At 43.1% G+C, this 23,459-nt stretch overlaps 2 protein-coding genes across 2 annotated transcripts in view; one reads left to right on the forward strand and one right to left on the reverse strand.

Annotated features, from left to right (window-relative positions):
* LOC149118458 (uncharacterized) overlaps positions 1–23,223 on the forward strand; it is a 40,175-nt gene extending 16,952 nt beyond the window's left edge. The window contains exons 5-6 of the mRNA XM_089271947.1: positions 86–892; positions 19,893–23,223. Of these exons, the coding sequence (XP_089128073.1) occupies positions 86–892; positions 19,893–20,272 (1,187 nt within the window). The 3' untranslated portion in view covers positions 20,273–23,223. The remainder of the gene's footprint in view (positions 1–85; positions 893–19,892) is intronic.
* LOC149118459 (uncharacterized) lies at positions 5,093–9,970 on the reverse strand. The gene has a single exon (XM_089286585.1). The coding sequence runs from the start codon at positions 9,902–9,904 to the stop codon at positions 5,093–5,095; it is 4,812 nt and encodes a 1,603-aa protein (XP_089142711.1). The 5' UTR covers positions 9,905–9,970.
* Positions 23,224–23,459: the final 236 nt, after the last annotated feature.

Here is a 23,459-nt window from a genome sequence, read left to right on the forward strand (position 1 = left end):
TGAGTAACCATTGTAATTATGGAAAACTTTGCAACCAAAGAAAACATACTTATAGCTTAAAATCTGTTGTTTATTTTCTTTGTAGAGAGTAGTAAACTTTGCTTGAAAGATCTGAGCGATGATGTCACCAGAAAATGGACGGTAATGCTACGAGCTGACGAGGCTGCGTTGGAAAAGTTCCATCAATATTTTGGGCTCAAAATGGGAGAAGAGTATTTTCTGAAAGAAATGAAACAAATGGTTCCCGACACTGCTGTCAGCGTGTTGAAAGAGTGTTTTGAGGCCCTACGGTTGTACGACCTCGTTGAGATTATGGAAGAAGTGAAACCACGTTCCCTTCGTCCTGCTGTTTCCCCAGAACAAATAGAAAAATTGCGGAGAGCGGATGATCGGCCCACAAAGTATCACAGTGATGTGGCGGTCTTAGTTGTCAAGCACAATGTTGAAGAGGACACTGTTGGAAGGGATGACACGGAAAAGATTGAAACATTTTTTAAAGATCTAAATTCGCGGAACGAAGTGGCTATAATATCATTGTGTATTTCACAAGAAACCCGTGAGTTTCGGAGGGAGATAAAAGAGAGAAAAAGCGGAGTAGAACTCTATTTCGTTGAGGACATGTATAAAAAGGACCTCGAGGATATACTTCAACAGACTGAACGTTTAGAGAAGGATTTGAAAGAAGTAATGCAGATGGAGAAAGGGTGTGAAGAAGGACAGAGTGACCTGGAACTGCAACTGAGTCGGCTTAAACAGCAAGAGTTCAGGAGCAGAAGTAAACTGGAAAACATCGTGAAAGAGAGAAAGCAGGTGAAAAGGGATTACAAAGAGCTAGAGAAGGAGAGTGCGAAACCTATATGGACGGCTATGGACGAATTGATTCACAATCAAGGTTGGTTAACTCTCCTAAAAACGAATGAAAGTTACAATTAAAATTACATTATAAATTATTGAACGAAGAAAAAAAAAACCTATTTGGTAACTGATAACTGTTAAGAATGATATGACTCTTAATTTGAAGAGTTCTAGGCTTCTCGCTTCAACAATGTTCTTAGGTAGACTGTTCCAATCATCAGTCACTCTAATGAAAAAAGAATGTTTAAAACAGTTGATTCTAGCTGAGTTAAAGAAAAGTTTCTATAAGTTTCATAAGAAACGTGTTTAACGGACGCAGCGAATAAAGGTGATTTCCAAGTATAACGAAGCCACTTATTCAAATTGAGTAAAACTTGATATTTGTGTCTCGAGGAAAATGAAGTTAAGCTATCTACAATCTGTAGAGGCGCGGTGTCCTCGTGTCCAGCTGTTAAGGGATAAAATTGTTCGTTTTTTGATAAAAGCATCAAACTTGGCAGGGTTACTAACCTCTATAAGACAAATATTTCCTGATATGGAGCCATGCCAAATTTTCGCCCAGAGCCATGGAATGCGCATGTCAAAAATTTGCCATACAGGGCCCTTACATGGAAATGAGACTGATACAAAATACCGATTTTTTGGCCTTCTGGAACTACTATGTCTAGTGTCTTGCTTTTTCTAATACAACAACAAATTAACCAGTGTCTTTGAGTCTTAAATTATGTCACGTGATTGTCATGTGACCATTATTTTCAATTACCAGCAAAGCAATAGGCACTGATGAAATCATTACCATTTTTTACACGCAAGTTTTATCCATTTGCAATGTAGATTCTATTATCTAGACTAGGAAATTCAAACCTGAAATGTATGTTTGGGATGTGCCAAAAACGTAATATCGAAACTATACATCAAATCGAGGCTGAGATACAGAGTCAATTTATATAGGTTACACGATTTTCTTGTGTTGCTTGCTTACTGTGATTGAGACACCTATATCACCTTTGAAACTGAACTTTTTGGTCTGAAGGAAACGTTTTGAAAAACAGCTTTCATTGGCTATAACCTTACTATGCCTGCTTTTAAAAACACTAGCTGAATAAATGTTCTGTTAGTTGCAATTTCCACCACAATTGCACAAACCGGTACAGTCAAGATTAAACTTCAAGCATTTACAGCGGCCCCTGCAGCCTTTCTTGCAGCCACAGTGAATCAACTCATAGCAAGAGTCCTTTGCCTGAGGAAGAGTCGCCCACTTGGGTTTCCAAGAGGTCCCATCTTCTTCCCATCCCCATGCAGAGGGCGATGGAATAACGGGTTGCGTTAGAAGCACTTGACCCCAGATGTATGCACCTTGGAACACTGCACGCATGGTGTGTTGCTCTAGTGCTGCTCGTGTTGGTGGGATGTTTCCAAGGCTCCTAGCCTTCTTTGAGAAAAGATCTTTCCTTGCTTGATTTACTTCCACTATAGCACTCGTTCGGTCATAGAGCAGGACAACAAACCTTTCGATAACCGCCATACAATTATCTTCAACCTTCTCCGGCATCAACATCAATCTACACAGAATATTGGTCAGGGCTGGGTAAACGTTCCATACATCCCATGCCGTCTTCTTGCCCTTACCACCAAAAAGGGAAACAGTGTCACAGCCAGTAATGGCATGGAACAATGGTAAGGTCTTTGCTTTTTGCTGTCCTATCTTCCTGGCAATTCCGTGTGCAGCAAGGTGCCTAAAATGCTTTCCAGTGCCATAACTAATCCAGATTTCATCTGCTGGTAGGTTTTCAGCTATCGGCACGGCAAGCACCACAACATCTGCATCATTTGTCCTGATCAGTATCCGCCGGTGGCCAGACGAGCAAGCATCCAATACATGGACCAAAAGGCGGGTATCCGCCTACTCGTGATTGCACGGCTCCAGGGACCTCAAGTCAGATCTGTTTGCTGATGTAAGGACACAATCTCCACATGTGCTACATAGCTCATTTCCATCTTCTATAGGCAAAGTAACTGCTTGTTGAGTAAGTAAGGAGAAGAGTTCGGTCTTGTTATCATCTACGCGTAGGAAACTTTGCCAGTTTGAAGGAATACGAGTGAACGGAAATACCTTTCGTCGTGTACCAGATCCTCTCTTTTCCCTCCTTGCACTTTTTAAAGAATCTTTCCGATACAAATCCCAAACGATGTCGATTCTGCTTGCTGATTCCAGCTGTTTGAGGATGAATGGTTGGAACACCATATCAGCGTACTCCCCAAATGTGCGCGCTGCTCTTGGTGCCATCATTTGAACAGCCACAGCTCCATCAAGAACTATGGCATCTACAGGAGGTTGCTTGGCTTCAGAAACGTTGATAATTTCCAAGCACTTCACTAAGTCTGCTTTTTGGCCCCCTCTAAGTTGATTCATTTGTGAAAGCGCGGGTGACCACGGTTGGTTTTCGTACTTGAAAAATTCGTCAAGATTACCATCTCTACAGTGGCACGCAATGTACAGCCGTGAGAAGAGAGTATAATCTTCTTTTAGCGATGCAACTTGAGCCTTTTCCTTGGATTCGCACTTTTTACCCAGGGTGTTAAGCAAAGGCAGATTGTTCTTCTTAATTGTGTCTGTAATGAGGCCCTGCTAGGGGGGGTACCCATGTCCCCTGTCTGAAATTCGCCACCAGCCATGTCGGCATTTCGCAAGATTCTTATGTCGCCTGTCGTAATTTTGTCTCAGAGGAGTTGTGTCGGGAAATTTGACCTTGTTCGATTAAAACGAAGCTACACGTATAACACATCGTAATACCTTTGTTTATCAAAAAAAAAAAAAACCCAGCACAGTGCTCTCAAGTCTCACGCATTGAGCATGAGGCTCACGCAAACGAATTCAATCTTGCGCTCTCACGCTGAAACTATTATTTCTCACGCATTGAAGGTTCCTTGCTGTTATGGTCAAGTACACATATAATTAAGAGGCGCTGCGCCTAAGAAACGACCGATGATTTCCGGCTAAAAAATAAAATCGGCCGATTTTTATCTCCCAAGTGGAGGTTACCGAATACTATTTAAAAATGAATTTCTTTTGTTTCAGTTTCGCTTTAAGGGCCCATTAACCGATCTTTTCGAGCCGTTGCTAAGGAAAATTTATTCTCATATAACCTCATCATTTTTAGTTAGTTCAGAGTCATTTCATGTGTTTTAACTTTTTCATGATTAGTAACACTAGTGATGACGTCATCAGGCCACGCCCATGGTCATGTGACAAATACTGAAAAAACGCAAAGGCTCCCAGGCAAATTACTTTATCGGGATTTTTTTCATTGATTTAATATTTTAATTGAAATCCTCATTACGCTATGCATAGATTTTGTCTCATTTCTAAAAGGTCAGATTTTGAGAGAATTTCAAAATATTAAAAAGTTCGTAATTTTTTGAGAAAAGCATGATTTTGAAAAAGGAATGCATAGCCATCTTTCCAACGTTGGCTTTGATCGAAATCCGTCAAAAAAGGCTGGATTTAATTAATGAAAAACCGCGTTTCCTTTAGCATTTAAAGAAACCGGAAGTGCGCCCGATATATATTGGAAGTTACCCTATCAGCGCGTGCGCAATTTACACTACCAGCGCACTTCGGTAAGATCAGACAAGGCCACACGGAGTTAGTTTTTCTCTTTCTATTGCTCTTGTTTTTCTGTCTTTTTCTTATTTTGCCTCTGCTTGTACTTTTTTTACTTTGCATTTTGTGAAACACAAAGAAAAACATGTAAAATGTAAGCGAATTTGGAAGTTATTGAGTTGTTTTTATTTTCCGCGTTCAGGCTGACGTAAGTAACCGGACGCCAGTTAAGAAGATAAGGCAAGAACCAAGGCACGACCGGCTCGTGTAAGGCTTTTGATCAAACTGGGATAAAACTAACAACCGAGTAACAGTAACAATATGGCGGACGCCACGCTGCGAACAACAGATAAAACGCATGCTGAGTCCTAGTGCCGCTGACCGGTACTGGCGTGACTTCTTTCTTCTTGTTTCATAAGTCTTTTCAACGCAGTAAATACATAAAGTAAAAAGGGGCATAGTATGCCACATAACAGGAACCGAGAACATAGTGGAATGTACTTGACGCTAACTTATATGCAAGGGAAAGTCAGAGTTCAGTGACATAATCTACAAAATGCGTAGGAGGACGGCGGACACGTGAGGATCTCCGTAGGTCAGGAGTGGGAGGGTCTGCTGACATGACTGCGTTTTCTAATGGGGTGTCATCAGGGCATGACGGCTGTGCAGCTGCGTCAACATGATATGGTCAACAGGAAAGGCACAGGCTTGTGGTGTAACACAGTGAGAGCTGTCAGATAGCTGATGCGCTGAAGAAGAGATGGCATCAGGGATGTCAGGCAGAGAGGGTGGAGGGCACGATGTGGTACCAGGTTCGTCTTCATCGTCTGAGTCGTTACTGCGACGTGTGTGGGGAACACGTAAGGGGTCGGCCAAGTCAGATGGGACCTTGAAGCACTCTGATAGTTTGACATGGTATGATGAGCTGCGTAACTGGGATCCAATGATTTTTTTGATGTCACAGAACGGTGGTTCTATGGCTACAACAAGGTAGCGGTCGCGGGCTCGAGACTTGTTCAGGTCGGAATGGAGGTACACTAGGTCACCAACATCAATCTGGGGAGTAGGGCGCCTTTGCTGCACAGGGGCCTTAGAGCGCTCACTGTGGGGGTGGTTGGAGAGACGCTGCTTGTGCTGGAGGGTAATTAAATGGTCGTCGGCAAGGGGTAACTGCTTGTTTGAAAACTGGTCCCGCTGTGTCCACATTTCTCGTGAGGATAGGCCACGTGAACGGATACGAGAGTTCAAGGCAGAGGTGGCTACGGCGAGAGTGAGGGGAGAGACAGCACCACCAAGAGGCTCCTGACGTAGTAGTTCTGTTTCCAACTCCTGGACAGCTCTCTCAGCTACGGGGTTCTTGTTGGGATTTTTGGCCTGGCCAAGCTCAATTGTAATTCTGTGCTTCTCTAAGAGTGGGTCGTTGACTAGGGCCTTAAAGCCAGGTGCAGGGTCAGTACGGATCACAGCGGGTGGACCATCCATAGGGCGCATTTCCAAGCAGAGTTTGACGATGGCATTGCGTAACGTTTGGTGCCGCTCATCTTCAAGCAATAAACTGGAGGAGTAAGAGGTCACAGTCTCGCGGAGGACAAAGATAAGCTGGCGAGAGCGCTTGATGACGTCTGCTGCGAAGGACCGACCAATAGCGTCAGGTGGTGGCGAGGTGGACTGGTCAATACGTGCGGTTGGAGAGTTTCGGAGTGCCGCACAGGAGTGGCATCCATCAGAGACACGAGACACTGCCTTGTCCAGATCGAGGGAGAAAAGATAGCGTTTGACGACCATCTTCAACTGGTGGCAGGACGGGTGGCTAAGCTGAATGTGAAGAGCGGTCAAAAGGCCATCCAAGGCTTGGCGGGGGACGATAATGCACTCCCTGGACGGTGACAACGGTTCATGACGCTGCACAACAAGGAGGCCATCATTTGCAATTGACGCAACTTGTAAATACCGTTTGACGTCCTTGATGTTAGTGAGCTTCTTGGAAGGTCTCGTACCCTGGACAAGGTGAGCGTGTGTCCGGCGCAGGTCTGTGCATTCAGACTGAACAGCCAACCAGGCGGGCCGGCTGGTGAAGGGAAGGCGAACGCTCCCTTGCAGGATATCTTGAGCAGACACGGCTCGGACAACAGAGTCGCTAGTTCGAGTGATGAAAGAGCACACCTGACGGGTCTCGTTTTCACAGGGGGCGGCGTTTCGGCTTGCAAAGTCTGACGGGAGGATATCAGCGCTTGAGACGTGCCTTACAGAAGCCTGGTAGCGGCTTACAACAGATAAGAAAGTGGATACACGAGGGCTGGCAGAGAACTCTCCACGGCAGAGCTTCTCGTACGCTTGGACGCAGGGCTTACTGTCAGTAAGGATGCAGGCCTTCTTGGACGACTGAATAAGATACGGGCTGAAGTGCTTAGTAGCAGCCGCAATGGAGAGGGCTTCTACCTCGCATGGAAGCCACGTTGTCTGGGACCCCCGCAACTTAGCGGTGAAGAAACCGGAGACATGTAACTTGTCTCCGCGCGTCACGTAGAGGGTAGCACCTATTCCTGGGTCCCTGACAGCTCCGTCAGTTACAATCCATAGCTGGTCCTCAGGTCTGGGTAACTTGATTGTGAGCGCAGATGAAAGGGCATTCTGAGCACTACGGAATGCACCTCTTAGATCATCGGTCCAGTTTATGGATTCCTGGGAAGGACGACCGGCCGTTACAGCATCCAAGGGGGTGAGGTAACGCGAGCACCTTGGGATGACGCGGGAGAGGACCTTGTATGCCCCAATGAAGGATCTCAATCGACCAACAGTGCTTGGCTCAGGGTACGTGGCGAGGGTGTTTAGGCGGAGGGGTCTGGCGGAGAGAGAGCCTACAGTCCAGATCCAGCCAAGAATAGTGGTGCTCTTGGGACTGATGATGGTCTTGTGGGCAGACAAACGCAGGTTACACTTGTGTAGGGCTTGTAGGACCTTCTTCCAGTTGCATAATAGCTCTTGGGGTGTGTTGCCGCCACAGTATAAATCATCCGCAATTTTGGCCACGGAGCCACTTTGTAGTAAGGGGCCTAGGACGCGGGACATAACCTCTTCCAAGGCCGTTTCCGAACCGGGCATGCCCATAGCGGAACGAACGTAGACACGTACTCCTTTAAAAGGAGTGGCAACGCCGCAGTACTTCATGGACTCTTTGGCCAAAGGGATTTGATAAAAGGCACTTGTTAGGTCGGTGACAATGATGTGTGACCACTGGGCGATGAGTCGTAGGGTGGAGTCAACATCAGGCAGCAAAGATGGTTGAGGCTTACTGTATCTGCCTACGTCAGCGAAAGCAGTGACGAGACGAGAGCCGCCATTGGGCTTCTTTACCAGAAAAGAAGGATTGAGGTATTCTACAGTGATACCAACATCTTCGGGGCGACGGAAGACTCCGAGTTGCTCTAGGTGGTCAAACTTCTCTTGGAGCTCGACGAGTTTATCTCGTGCATATTGGGGGAGGCGACCTTTCCGCTGTGGTGGCTCAACAGGGCCCATGTTGACCTGTGCTTGGTAAGGGCCTGCGGATCCATTGTAACCAGGGAACTGGGGGTCAAATACGGAGTCGTACTCTCTAAGCAGGGATTGGAAATTGGCCCTGATGGCCTGAGGTAGGATGCTGTCTGGGTCTACCTGAACGGATGCGGAGTGACTGGAATTAGAGGGTGGTAACGGACGCTGAGCAGGAGACGAGCTTGTAGATGGATCCTCTTTTGGTTCGAAGACAGGAGTGACTTGGCAGAAGTGTTCGTGACGCTTAAGTGTGCGAGGCTCGGTTGACAGGTTTGGTATGCGTACGGCCCGCGCAACACTTGAAACGACACTAGGCTGCGGCCACAACTGGGATGGCTTGAGTTTATGTGAACTTGGTGCATCAGTACGAGGCTCAAGTGCATACTCTGAATCAGGAGGAGCATCGTCTGGCAGCTGTACTTCCAAGAATTCTCCGGGCCAAACAGTCTTGGAAAGAGTAGGAGCACGGAGAACAAAAGCCCTACGAACAATTGGGAGGGGGCTGGGTGGAGACTTGGACCCATACGTGCAGACAGACCCATTGCCAAGGAGCGCCTCTCTCTTAGCGGGACGCACAGCAACATCATTTGCCTCCATAAAGGGGGTCCCGGCGAGTACTTCAACATCAAGATCCTCTACGACAAGACCTTCGAACGTACAATCTGTGTTGTCGCGGGTGAAGGTTGTTCGTATCTCACCGACCTCCTGAAGTTGAGAAGAGCCATCAGCCTGCTGGACGGACTGGGCACTTGATATTACAGGACATCCGAGGTGTTTCGCGGTAGAGTGACGGATCATATTTCCAGTGGCGCCGCTGTCAATGGTGACGCAGACAACACGGTGAGCATGAAAGACATCCATATAAGGAGACTGACGGGTCTGTACACGGTAGGCTACGACATCTGGGGTAGGCAAAGTGGGATCAGGAACTGGAGGATCAGGGTCGAGGTCGCAGTCGGTGTCTGGTTCGTTGTCGAGGATGCCAACGATCTGTCTCGCTTTTACCATGAAGCGCCTGTCATTGTCAGGGAGGAAGGTACACTGACTGAGGAAGTGGTTTGTGTTAGAGCGACCGGCTTGCTTGCATAAGGGGCAGACCTTGTCCTGACGAGGTTGTCTGGTGCGGAACTTAGAGTTACTCCTGCCACCCGGACGGGGGCTACGAAAATCGTCAGCTACCGCTGCACGCAGGATCCTAGCGTCATCGGAGGTGCGGATTTCTTCAAGGAGAGAGGTAAGGGCTCGTGTGATTTCTGGCTTAATTGAGGCGAGGGTGCGAGATCTCAACTCCGTGCCGTAACGCTGCTTGACCAATCGAGGAAGGCTGGGGTGAATGAGTCGTAGCCAGGTAAGGACGACGAAGTTTTCGAGAGTGGGAGTAAGTTCCTCATCCTCTGAAACATGTTCACCATGGTGGGTTAAGCCATTTGCACGCAGCAACGAATCCTCCACAAAGGCCATGAGGCGTTGGTAGAGGTCCTCAGGGCGCTCATCTGCCGCAAGGTGTATGTCAGAAAAGTCGATAAGTTGTGCGCCGGTGACCTGGAATCCAAAGTGTTGTCGAATAGCTTGCCAGATGAACTCAAGAGAGGTTGAGTTTTTTGCCAGCGTCCTACGCGAAATAATAGGGCAGTAATTGGCGATTTGTCTCAGCATCAGCTCGAGGAAGTTGGTTTTTTGACGAGCGGTTAAGCGTCGAGAGAGTGGGACAGTTTCGCCATCGTTTTCGAGTCCTCGAAGCGGTTGGGCTTTGGTCTTTTTCAACCATGTAAAACCATCCGCGAGGAAGGGGGCGAAGTTGCTGTCTAAGGATAGTGTGTACAGTAGATTTTGCTTCCAGTTTTCAAAGCTATTGATTGTTTCCACCTTGGAGAGGCACCACTGCTTCGGTGCGCGGTGAGTAGACGCCATAACACACGATGTAGAACTCCGGACGTGTTGTCACAGCGAAGGATGCACTGTTTTGGCTCACGCGGTCGAGGCTGAAAAGAGGCTTTCTACGGCGAAAATGCGGCTTGGGTTGAACCGACCGCTGCCACCACGCCAGTTAAGAAGATAAGGCAAGAAACAAGGCACGACCGGCTCGTGTAAGGCTTTTAATCAAACTGGGATAAAACTAACAGCCAAGTAACAGTAACAATATGGCGGACGCCACGCTGCGAACAACAGATAAAACGCATGCTGAGTCCTCGTACCGCTGACCGGTACTGGCGGGAAGTGAAATTTCCCTTCCTTAGCAACGCGCGCGAGCGCGCGCATAAATCGGTTAATGGGCCCTTAAACCAAAAATATCGAACCGCAAACTTTCTCCGTCTGATAGCAGCAAAATCAGGCCGAAAATAAGCCCCCGCAAAAAACTGTTCAGAAACTACTATCGCAACGCAAAATAATGAGAAAACTACACAGTGTTGAAGAAAAAGGCCTTTTAATGCAATATCATTCGATAAACATCAAAAAACTGCCGAAGCGATTGAAAAATAAAGTTTCAAATATTGCATACTAAATTAGATGGAGCGTTGGAGCTGATTTTAAAATAATTATTTCTCAAAAGTTCAACGCTTTTGAAAGCAAGCAAAGTGATGAATCAGACATTGGAGGGATATATATCACGTTTCTGGAAAAACATTCTTCGGCCAAAGTATATTGGCCTTGTACAAAGCGTTCAAAGTTACCGTGTTTACCGTTATCCTGCTACTTCGGCGAAACACTTCTCTTTTGCCAATACGGCCGTGGATAGCGTGTTAAACGCCACTTTAAACCTTGCTAGGCATTCAAAGACCATCCTAAGTAGAAGGACGTAGAATTAAAAGAGAAAGAAAGATAAAAAATACGCAGAAAAAGAGAATAACTCGAAATTACCATCTGCTAACGAAAGTTGAATCTGGAAAATGTCATCGCGTGACAGCGGCCATTGACGCGATTTGCATAAATAGCGGCGGAATCCAAACGAATGCACAAATAGGAAAACACTTTTTCCCGGTTAGAAAACGTTTAGTGGAACAATGTTATGTTATTTTTCACAAATGATGGTCACTCAAAAAGAAAAACTTCCCCAACCGCCACACCGTTTTGGCCGCAGCGTGATCTGAGTTACGGGGTCACGACTGGATCCCTAGCCGCTGACCGACCGAAGGACATTGCAGACTCGTTTTCCCACGCTCTTGCGACTTGACCTGACAAATGACATCAATGGCCGCTGTCACGCGACGACATTTTCCAGATTCAACTTTCGTTAGCAGATGGTAATTTCGAGTTATTTTCTTTTTCTGCGTATTTTTTATCTTCCTTTCTCTTTTAATTCTACGTCCTTCTACTCAGGATGGTCTTTGAATGCCTAGCAAGGTTTAAAGTGGCGTTTACCACGCCGTCCACGGCCGTATTGGCAAAAGAGAAGTGTTTCGCCGAAGTAGCAGGATAACGGTAAACACGGTAACTTTGAACGCTTTGTATAAGGTCAATATACTTTGGTCGAAAAATGTTTTTCCAGAAACGTGATATATATCCCTCCAATGTCTGATTCATCACTGTGATTGCTTTGAAAAGCGTTGAACTTTTGAGAAATAATTATTTTAAAATCAGCTCCAACGCTCCATCTAATTTAGTATGCAATATTTGAAACTTTATTTTTTTAAGCGCTTCGGCAGTTTTTTGATGTTTATCGAATGATATTGCATTAGAAGGCCTTTTTCTTCGACACTGTGTAGTTTTCTCATTATTTTGCGTTGCGATAGTAGTTTCTGAACAGTTTTTTGCGGGGGCTTATTTTCGGCCTGATTTTGCTGCTATCAGACGGAGAAAGTTTGCGGCTCGATATTTTTGGTTTAAAGCGAAACTGGAACAAAAGAAATTCATTTTTAAATAGTATTCGGTAACCTCTACTTGGGAGATAAAAATCGGCCGATTTTATTTTTTAGCCGAAAATCATCGGTCGTTTCTTAGGCGCTTCGAACACTTTTCAGCAGTAGGAATTCTTATGCAGAGTCAGCATTTCTCCGGTCAGAGGGTTTAATGATTACTTTATGGTTACTTTTAAAGCATCACATTTCGACTCAGAATGAAGGAAAGACTTCTTAGCTACTCCAATTTTTCAAAACTCTCTAAGGGGCTGGGGGCATGTTGGGGGGCATATTAGGGGCATGCTTTCGAGCACTGAAGTTGGTAACCTCCTGGGGGATGTGGGGGCATGCTCCCCCCGGGAAATTTTGAAATTTACACGCTTGCTATGTTCAGCCTTTTTCCAGTTAGTATTTGGACCTAAAGTACAATCGAACCTATGACTATTTTTACCATGTTTATGTTTCACAACCGTTCTCTAACTCAAAATCTCAACGGGCTCAATCAGATAATCTCTCCTACCTATAATTTTCCTTTGAATTTGGCGTAACCCTTACCTTCTGCTCAAGACGAGAAGACCTTGGCAGCTCTCCCCCAGGCTTGTCTCTCTTTTCCTTCCATAATGCCATTTGTTGATAATACAGCTTCATATTCTTTTACCAGTGACCCACTGATAAAAATATGACGCAGACTTTCGAAGATCTCTTTCCTTTTTCCTTAAGCGTGTTTTTAGGCGTTTTAGGGCTCTGCTCACTCAGCTGAGAGTGAGACAAAATACTCAGCAATGACGGACTCGATTTATTGGACGTGGACGTTTTAGCATATATAAGAAAGCCTGGGTTTCACGACCCGCCGACATCGCTCGTGAGAGAGGAAAACACATTTAAAACTCTGGAAATGCATCTTCGCTTCGGCTCAGACGTTTAAAACAATCACTGTATTCTCAGTTCCGAAATTCGTTGTCGGTCTATCTTGCCATTGGTGTCGCTTTCCCTATTTCGCTGAAGTAGTCTGTCGTTCGTCGCCAATTCATACCTGTCATGTCGCCGTTTCAAGGCCATGTGGCTTGTCGGAAGTTACCCCTAACAGGGTCTCTGTAATCCGCTTGCATCTGTCACTCCGTCTTTCTTGAACATAGCTGTCATACTGCGATTTCCCAATTTGTAGAACGTTTTGCACCGTGTCAACAACTGCACCGTCCATGACATCTCTAGTATGACGAGCGATTAGCTCGTCGCCCTGCTCCTCAAAAGGGTTTCCAACTTCCTTAATTCTGAAACAACAGACAAGACATCTTTTTTGAAAGCGCTTTGCGTACTTGGCGTCTGTTCATGGTGCTCCAGGAACTTGCATGAGGGAACCACATTCTCAAACTCTTTAATCATTCGAGCTACTTCTAGGCCAGAAACCATCCATCGTCTAAGAGCAGCAGGATTTTCGGTCAAACCTACAGCACCACCATCTCCTTTGATTGATGCATTTTCCTGCTCATGTGCATGATCCAGTGCTATGGCAGACAATGGTCGTTTTGTCTTGTGTACAATGAATGACCCACTGCTAAACTGTTGAAAGACATTGGGATGTTTCACTGGAAGCTCACACATATCACGGATGTGGACTGCCAGTCACCTAGAGAAGTTAGTGTGGTCCAAAGCAAACATCCAGGGTACAATCTGCGTCAGTGTTTCAACGTACAGTGCGAAGTTCGCTTCTCTTATTGCCCTCACAAGCTGTAGACAACACAGTTCTAAGTCCAACACCCTTGACCAGTAGAGAAATTGAGGACTCTTTTTTGACATCTGGGATTTCCATTATTCAATTGCAATGGTCATAACTTCATCATCATCATCAGTGCTTTTTTCTGTAAACTTTGAATATGCTTGGTGTTGTAGCAGATGAAGGGCAGCCGCAGTTATCTGATGAGCGCGCCTTGTCTTTGTCAGATGGCTTGCAACGAGAAACGAATCAGATGCACCTGGTGTCGCTACCCCAGCGTTGGAAAGAACTTTTGTCCAACCACTGCCAGTGAGCCATTTGCCCAGAGCTTGAAAAGCTGCCATCTCAACATGCAATGCACCAAACATAACAACTAGATGATCTTCTCCGTGTGTGTTTGCCAGTTCCCATTGAATCTGTTTGGCCAGTGCAAACAGAGGTTGATCGAAGGCAATCACAGGCACTTGTACAGGATTTACATGCTTCACTGCAGACCTTATCGCATTCATTGCATGGAGAATCATTGCCGGCGAATGAGCATTTTCCACAAACAAGGGTAGGAGGGAAATGATCGCAGGTTCATGAGATGACACTGAAACCTGTGAGGCGCGATATGCTGCCCAAGATACTGCGTCATCTTTGGCCAGTTCTTCTTTACAAAAAAGTTCTTTGATGTTTTCTAGCCAATCTCTTTCCCTTTCATATCCATGAACCGATACAAACGGATGACTTTTGATGCGACCTCCAGTCTGCGGAGCAAAAGGTTCACTTTCCATTAATTAACACTGCTGGAGGTACCTCAAGAAAGTGAGCTGGAAGTTCTGCCACCTTTCTGGAAACTTTAGAAGCTGATGGTACGGGTTGAATTGTATTGATTCCCCTATCGACTCCAGGTACCAGACTTGTTGGATGCTGCGCAAGAGAGATAGCTGTTTCGTGGAACGAATCATGGGCACTTGTGGAACTTGGGTTATGATGTATGTTGTCCACTGTAGCGGTCGTAAACAGACCACCTCTTAGTTTGGGAAGACATACAACACCATCATTGTCAAATTGGGTGCAAACACTGTTGGCAATATCTGTGGACAGGGCAAGAAGTCTGTCATAAGAAATGCAAAGGCCCATACTGAACATGGCGTCTACGAGACTCCTACCCCTTGTTGCTCGATGAATTTTTAATGCCACATAGATTGGAAGCGGGCATTCCTCTACTCTTGTGTGACGGGAACTAGAAGAGGGATTTCGATCACGAGAGATGCTGTTAAACATAAGAAGTTGGGCGACGCTCATGCAGGCTTGACTTGAATCATTCCCCGAGGGCTGTTGATTGACTGTTGGGCCTTTAATTATCATGTTGACTAGGGTCTGGAGACTGGATGGTAGTGCATCATTTTGGCAATTTGGGGGGAACGTTCCTCGAAAGGTATTTTGTCGTTGCAGAATATCTCGTCGTACAATCTTTGCAGCTTTAGCGAGATGGTATGCCTCCGTGTCACAGTCATCCTCCCGAGCTCTTTTTATAGCATCGCCAATCTCTCGATTAAAGGCAAGAAGGATATCCCTTCCTTGAGTGAGGGCATTTAGATCTGGAAAAGTAGCCAGCAATCTGTCTTTCAGCCTTGAAGTGTTGACTCTACCAGGGTCTACACCAAGCTCTTCCAGTTTAGCAGAATATAGCCTTGCTAGGTCAGCTAACTTAAGAACAGTCACCTCTTGGCAATCTCTGCAGTCATCAATGTAGGTAATCAATTCAGCAAATGCTACCCCTTCTATGGACCTGTAGGTGGTGTCCTTTGGTGAGTTATACTGTCTCGCCTGATTGTACAAAGAGACCAAGCACTTGCAATGATACATCGCATCGATAGCCACCATGTCACCAGCAGATAACTTTGCTAAAAGTTTACCATCGTTCAGGATTGTGGCACATTCTCTCACTCTTTTGTCTACTTCAAGGGTTGATATAGCATGTAGTCCAGAATCAGCTTCATCACAGAAGAAACACTTCTTCTCTATTGAATGCCCAGGTGTGCAAGATGAACTTGACCGCCGTGTCTTTATAGGACTTGCTGGCTCAGAGACATCACCTTGTTTTCTTTTCTGTGCACGCTCAAGCTTTGTGTTACTAACAAATCCCTGTAAGATTTGTGCCACGACGCTTTGCGTTTCAGAAGGGTTTCTTCCATTCCAGAGCCGCCATCAATAAGATCGATGTTAAATGATGTCGATTTTGGAACATCTTCACATTTCTTACAAAACAAATATAACCGGTCCCGTAGTCTTTCCTCTTTGAATTTGCAGGGCATTGTAAGCTTTCTCTTGTTTGTTGTTGACAAACGACACATAGTTCCCAGTTCATTACCAGTTTTTTGATAACAAGTATGTAAAACATCAACTGTGGAGAAGTAGTTAACAGATTACAATATATAGTTTATGCAACGAAAAATGAAGTACCATAAACCAAATTGAAGAGTTTGGGAGAAAGATGGCTATTGCTTGTTTGATAAAAGAGATTTAGCGTAAACAAGGACCATGGGCAGCCCTAAGTCTACAAGCATACTGGAAGAGGACAAATGGGAAGGTTCATTATATATATGAAGCCGGAATATAATAGCAGAAACTGACACAACGTAGGATGATTTTTTAGAAGGTGTACTATATATGGGCTGGTCAAACCAGCCTTCTTCAGGTACAATGAAAATTTTACGAATTTTACTTATGAATTACGAAAATATGCTACAAAAACACGTCCCAATGTAAAATTATCATTGTACCTGAAGAAGGCTGGTTTGGCCAGCCGAAATGTAGTACACCTTCGAAAGAGTCATCCTACGTTGTGTCGGTTTCTGCTTTTATAGTCTTCATTTTATATGTGAAGCCTGTTAGATCACTATTGATCCAATGCATACCAGCAGGATCATCGTTACGATTGCTTGCTTAAACAATTTATAGTCATTATGTATATACATTCGATCCTGCTTTGCAGTGTATGTAATTTTACATAGATTTTGGCTATGAATTATTTTATCAGGATTTCCATGATCACTTTTTATACCGTTTTGGCCTTCTAATTTAAATGTTCAAGAGTTCTTATTGAAAAATGCAAGAGAACATATCTACTGTTTCTATCTACAAAAGAATTGTACTTCCTCCAGACTGTTACTAACTGTAAGTACACAAAATGATGTCAAGCAAGTTTATCCCCATGGGGGCCGCCATCTTGCAAATTGTGAGAAGGCTGGACACTAGTATGTATATATGTTGATTTTGTAAGAGAGCAAGAGTTTCAAATCACTTTTGCTGCACTGTTTTTCAAAGGAAATGCAGAAAAAGGTAAATAGCGTTATGTAAAATACATCATAAATCATGTCAATTTAGATAATGCAGCCTATGAATTTGTTTAAGTTGCTTGTAAAGTAGTTTTAAACTTAAATGAGAAAATAAGGAAACATTTATGACGGTATTGTAATACGACCTATTGGATGGTATCAGGAGCCATAATCGGGGACGGAGACCGTAAGTCTCGGGATTCGCGCGCACCTATGATATGGGACAATTTTTCTATTTTTAGAACAAATTGCGCCATCCTGACGTCATATATCCGCGCGTATTCACGCACATGTCAGGGGCTCTCGCGTGGATGTTGTTACGTTGCATGATCAAATGGTGAGAGTTAGAGATTCTCTTGCGTACTTTTCACAGCAATGGCAGGGAATAAGGCAGGGAAAACGAACCAGGGCGCTTATATCTAGTTTAATGCTCTGAGCTAACGGAAAAGGTGGGTTTTTCAGGGTCGAAAACAAGACTTCAATCTCGCGCTGGGAATGAATAATAAGATCTGCTCACGCTAGTTGTAAGCTCACGCGTATGCTTAAGAATATAGTAAGAAAACTCTCTACTCTGGTATCGAGTTAATTTGTGAGTTTCTCAGACAATGTTTAATCATAACCAAAACCTGTTTTGATGGTTTCTTATTGTCTCTGCTTGTTTGGTGAGTTTGCAAAGGTTTTTGAAAGGAAAGTCTGACGCGTACAATTAGCTCATTTGCATAGTGCAGCTCGTGCACTTTCAAGTCCGAGTCGGTGTTTTCAGTTGTCAACAAATCTTGACAAAGATTTCTTTCGTTATCTTTTGTGTTGAGATGCTGCAACAAATTTCACGAATGCAAAAAAGGCTACTAACATCATGTGTGTTTCTTCAACATAAGCATAGTGAAGTTTTACACTGCGAAAATGAAAATAGACAAGGAGCTTTGATAACTCGATCAACAAAATCGAAATCGTTATTCCAAGTTGATTAAAGAAAGCGTCATCGTAACTTTGCTGATTGTTTCTGCTTTATTCACATATTTTCAGCTTAGCTTTTAATATGTTCTCAAACATTTATCAATCTTAAACATATTTAAAAACTGTAGAGCTATTGTTTGAGTTCGATGTACGCTTTCACACGAAAGTGCGGCGGAAGTACAATTTGTCATGTTTACTGACTGTACAAAACACGCATCGGCGGGCGCTCTCATTCATCGACAACAGAGAAATTACTGGATTTTTACACAAATAAAACTGAGCAGTATCTACGGACGTAAAGTTATTAAGCCTCGATGAAACATCAAGCGTTGCTTACAATTCAAGCGAAACTCAAACTAGCAATTATTTTGTTTTACTTTTCGGTCGCGATAGACTGACAAATTCCTCGCAAGCGTGTGGCAAGAGGAGCTATGAAACTATGAAGTCCTGAAGCTCTGCTATATCTACATATATCCAGCTAGTTTTTTGCTGTGTAATGGAAAAGCTGTTAATCTTCAACATATGTGAAATTTAAAGTGGAGTAATGTACAGCTCATGTAAAAGAAGCATCAGTCGGAACACAACTTGGTCAGCGATATATATAAGCTTACAGCGGAACATACCTAAATTCGACACTGTCTTACTTCACTCAAACTGGAGCAGCTTACTACGAAAATACTTAAGCAAAACTCCAACAGACGTAAACACGTTGAGTTGTGGGGCCAAAACATGAAACATTTCGGGAATTTCGGACGCCTTTTCCCCCGCGCGACATCCGCAAAAATCCTCGCAGCATGCACGCGCGTGTGCCGCAGGTGATGGCGCAATTTGTTCTAAAAATAGAATTATTGTCCCATATCATGGGGACAACCCCAATACTTGAAATGGCGCGCGCTTACGGTCTCCGTCCCCGATTATGGCTCCTGATGGTATAGTTTATGTCTGTATGAAATGTAGAAATTCATTATCTCCCGTTAAGCCAGACTTAAGCAAATCACCTCAAAAGCCAACATAGATCCGTTCTTTATCTCAGCCTCGATTTGATTCAAAGCCCCAATAAGACATTGTACATGCGTAAACACAAGTTTCTAAGTTTGAATCTATGATGACTCTATATTGTAATGTTCAAAATGGTTACTGCTTTTTATTTGCGAGGAGAAAGGAGAAAGAAGAAGAGAAAGAAAAATTATTAATCGTATTGATGGAAAATTCGGTATTATTTTGTTTATTGAAAATGATGGTCACGTGACTAATTACGTGACAAATTATTAGACTCCCAGGTACTTTATAAGTTGCTGTTATATTAAAAAGCAAGACATCTAGGCAAAGTAATCCGGAGAAAGCTTAGAAAGAAGCGTTTTAAATCAGCCTCGTTCCCATTTAGGGGCCTAATATGTCATTTTTTGACATGCGCATAGCTCGGTTCTGGGTGTAAATTTGGGATGGCTCCATATCAGAAAATGTTCACCTTATAGAGGTTAGTAATCCTGGAAGTTTCATGCTTTTATCACAAAATGAACAATTCTGGTTATGTTTGGCTCTTAACAGCGGGACTAGTCCCCGGATCAAGCGGTCCGGGTTCGAGCCCTGGCCGGGCACACTGTGTTGTGTTCTTGGGCCAGACTCTTAACTCTCACTGAGCCTCTCTCCACCCAGGTGTACAAATGAGGTCTGGCGAATTTAATGCTGGGGGTAACCCTGCAATGGACTAGCACCCCATTCATAAGGGAGTAGAAATATTTGCAGTCGCTTCATGGTACAGAAACCGGGATAAGCTTCGGCCTGGCGGGCCACTTGGCCCGTATGCAGACTTAACCTTACCTTTACCTATCTACAATCTGTTTTTTGTTCAATCTCAATTTTGGGTTCTAATCATTTCTGCCATATTGAATCATTTTTTGCTGTCATGGAACCATAGTCAGTAGCCGGATGTAGAAGAGGTTGGTCTGTACCCCGATATGAGTGCTTGTGACTTTCGTGATGTATCTATTGCTTCCCTATGTACTTGGCGGTTTTGCCTCACTATAAAGACGACCATTGATATTTTTTAATCTTTTTTTCTATAGAGAAATTCACCTGTGTTGCGGTATTTATAATCAGTGATAACGGCTTACACAGTGAAGCAGTGTTGGAGGAACGTGTTGTTGAGAAGTTGGCATTAATTCCAGATCATACCAAACTCGTGTTCAGCCCTCACGGGTGGAAAAGCATTGATGAAGTTCCCGAAACGCTTCATGTAAGTTATGATTCTCGTTTTGCCTTGCCATTCTTCACTCAGATGATTGAGATTTTCAACAAACGTTGGCAAACATTGGATGTTATTTCCATGATGCAAGAATTAAAAAGAAGTGCCGTCAAAGATTATAATTGGTGTTTTTTTTCTATCAAGGACAGATTGTCTAGTCTTCCGACATTTCAGAAAAAGGAAGAGGAACATTCCTCTTAAGTGACTTGTACTATGTGTTTGAGCGCTGAATTCTTACTGATTCTAAGCTAGCAAGTTCTTTAATTGTTTACAGGTTTAATTAAGTGATAGATAATGTGACTTACTAGTCACTCCCAGCGCCCTCCTCCTTATTTTTCGTCCGTGAGTTAAGGAAACCCTACACGTTTCCACAGTACAGGCTTGCAAAACGTTATTTTGAAAGGCTGTACGAAGAAAGAGCTCCCAGTGAGCTTTCACTTTACAAAGTTATTCGTCTAATTTTCAGTAATGTAAATACAGCGGAATTCAGAACGGTTTTCAAGTATGTCTTTATCATTCAGAATTGTTTTTATTAACTCTTTTTGCCTTACTTCTCCCTGTGTTTGGCTTACGAAATTTCCTTTAACAACTCAACCAGTCATGCGTAAAGTCATATTCGATTTCCTGCGCTTCCATTGGCATTACTTTTATTGCTTTTTTGCCATCAACGGTTCGTTACTTTGTTTGTGCTGACTGCACTTAGCATCGTGATTGGTTTAGTTGATTTGAGCGGATTATATATTTAATGCTCACTCTCTTGTTGTTAGACTCAGTCAAACCAGCTGCATTCTGTGACGTGTACTTTTGCCGTTGTAACGCGTACAATTATAGTTGTAAATATCCGTTTTTAATTAGGGTCTATAAATAAATTCCGTTTTGTCGAAAGACAGTGAAGGTCAGTGAACCTTTCTAAGTTAAAATGAAGAACAGTGCGAATTTTAGTGCCCCACGTATAACTGACAGACAGCAGAAAACTCGTCACTTCATGAGGTTTTTGAAAACCTGGAGAAAGAAATGCAGGTCATTTGCGGCCATGTCTACTGATTAGTCACTTGACTGGCTGGATCTCTTATATAGTAGCGTCAGATTTCAGTGCCTCACGGTTAGGTTTTTCTCAGTTTCTATTGTTCCTGCAAATTTTTATTTCAAGTTTTCTGTCTCGTAGAATTAGCTATTATGACATTCAAGGATTGATATGTTTTGGATTATCAATTTTAGTCTGCTATTGCTTGCTTGTCTTAAGTTCAGTTCACGCTTTTGTTAGCGAGCGCCCCCCAGGGGTTTTGCGAAACAAGAGAACATGATATTTTATTTGAAGGGAATAAGGGAAATTTTTAAATGTAATTTGAGGAGCAAGGGATATCTCTATTGTTGACGGGACTTTCGGCGAAATTTGTCTTGGGGGTAACAATATATTTGTTAATGACGGACAGGGACAAAATGCAAACTTTTTTAAGGAATGAGGGGAACACCTTTTCCCTAAAGAGGCCTCCTTAACAGTCAGTTTCATGAAGGAGACGGGTGTTCTTCTTTTTCAGTGTACAAAGTTATAGGAATTTAGCTTTTTTGTTAGTTGCTACTCTCAAAAGGAAGTTCTTGTACATTTAAAAAAGAAGCCAAATAATGTATCGTAAATGGCTTGCAACTATAAACCCGAGTACCTTGATATGACAAAGGCATAGGGACCATGTTGGAAGACACAAACGACAGAACAGAAGAAGCATTGTTTTGTCAATGCATTCTAAAATGGCGGCGATGAACCGTCACAGGAAAACCAAGAATAGGCGCATTACCTCTTGTAAGCTTCGTTTGTGTGTTGGTTTATTTTAGACAATGTTATTCTAAAGAATAGTTATTCTTTTAGATTACTTTTTCACGTATTGCGAAAGGGCCTATTCGGGAAAGGTAACTAAAAACAAGTATCTAAATTGCTTAACTTTTTCGTAAGTAATTTACATGTAACTTCACTGGTATAATTAGCAGTTGTTACGTCAAATGTTTAAACATTGCACTGTGTGCAATTTTTATTCAAGTGGATTTTAAATTAGGTTAGTGGACGTTTCCCATTATGAAAATTGCAGAATTGTTCTTAGACGTGTCTTAGACTTGTCACAAGTCGACCTCATGAGTTTGAGCTGGAGACAAAGTCGCGAGAGGTACTGGCGGGTAATGAATAACAAGACGAAGGACTTTTCTGAAAGTCTAAATTGTTTTAGAAATATATATTAAATAAAAGTTTGTTGAACTGTTAATGTTAATTTGTAATTGCCCAGCAAGGACAAATTAATTACCGTTTAAAATCACTCGCATGGACTTGAAACCAAACTCAAATGGAATAAGGGAACTCTGAGCGACATGAAGGCATGATTAAGAGTACATTGTCGCTTTCAGAGCTGTTGTTCATCTTGCTCATCTTAAGTTTAGTCAAATCCAGTTCTTAATTTGAGGGAACAAGGGATCTCTCTACTGTTGATGGCAACTTCGGCTAAAACATTGTGAAAGCATTCGGCGGTTTGAGCTCTATTGGCCACGTATAAAATTACCTTTAAGTTAAAGGAAACCTGAAAATAGTAGTTTACTAAGATAGAAAAACATGAAATACATGATCATAAACCATAAAGAAACAAGGATGGTAAAGGATGGAGAAGATTGCCCCGGATTATAAACGACGAACTTGAAAAATTTAGGCTTAACTTTTCAAGATGCGCAAACAGTGACGTAGCTCCTTTAAACAGAACGTTTCTGTCAATGCATTCGAAAATGGCAGCGATGACGTCACAGGAAAACCAAGAATAAGTGTATTACCTCTTGCAAACTTCCTTTGTTCATTTTCCTATTTTAGATGATGTTATAATTGAATAGTTTGAGAATTTGAGAATTGAATAGTTTGAATAACTGTTTCACGTATTGTGAAAAGGTCCTTTTCGGGAAAGATAACTTACACAAGAAACTAAGTTCCTTATCTTTTTCGCAAGTAATTACATGTAACTTCTCTGGCACAATTAGTCCTTGTTATGTCATATGTTTAAATATTGCACTTTGCGCACTTTAATTCAAGCGGATTTTAAATTAGATTAGAGAACGTTTCTCATTATGAAAATTGTAGAATAGTTGTAAAAAATATGTATTAAATAAAATTTTGTTTAACTGTTGATGTTAATTTGTAATTGCCCAGCAACCAAATTACCATCGAAAATCACTCACAGGAACTTAAAACAGAACTCAGATTGAATAAGGGAACTTTGATCGACATGAAGGCATGATTGTTCATCTTTGCTGCTTAACCTGCAATCAGACCTAAGCAGAAGCAGAAGAGATCACGTGAGAAATGATGATCTTAGGGTATGCAAAGCAGGACTGAACAGTCGTACTAGTATTTCCGAATTAT

The sequence above is a fragment of the Orbicella faveolata genome, unplaced genomic scaffold (genome assembly GCF_042242905.1).
Source record: "Orbicella faveolata isolate gen_17 unplaced genomic scaffold, um_ofav_v1 contig_1, whole genome shotgun sequence".
NCBI classification, from domain to species: Eukaryota; Metazoa; Cnidaria; class Anthozoa; order Scleractinia; family Merulinidae; genus Orbicella; species Orbicella faveolata.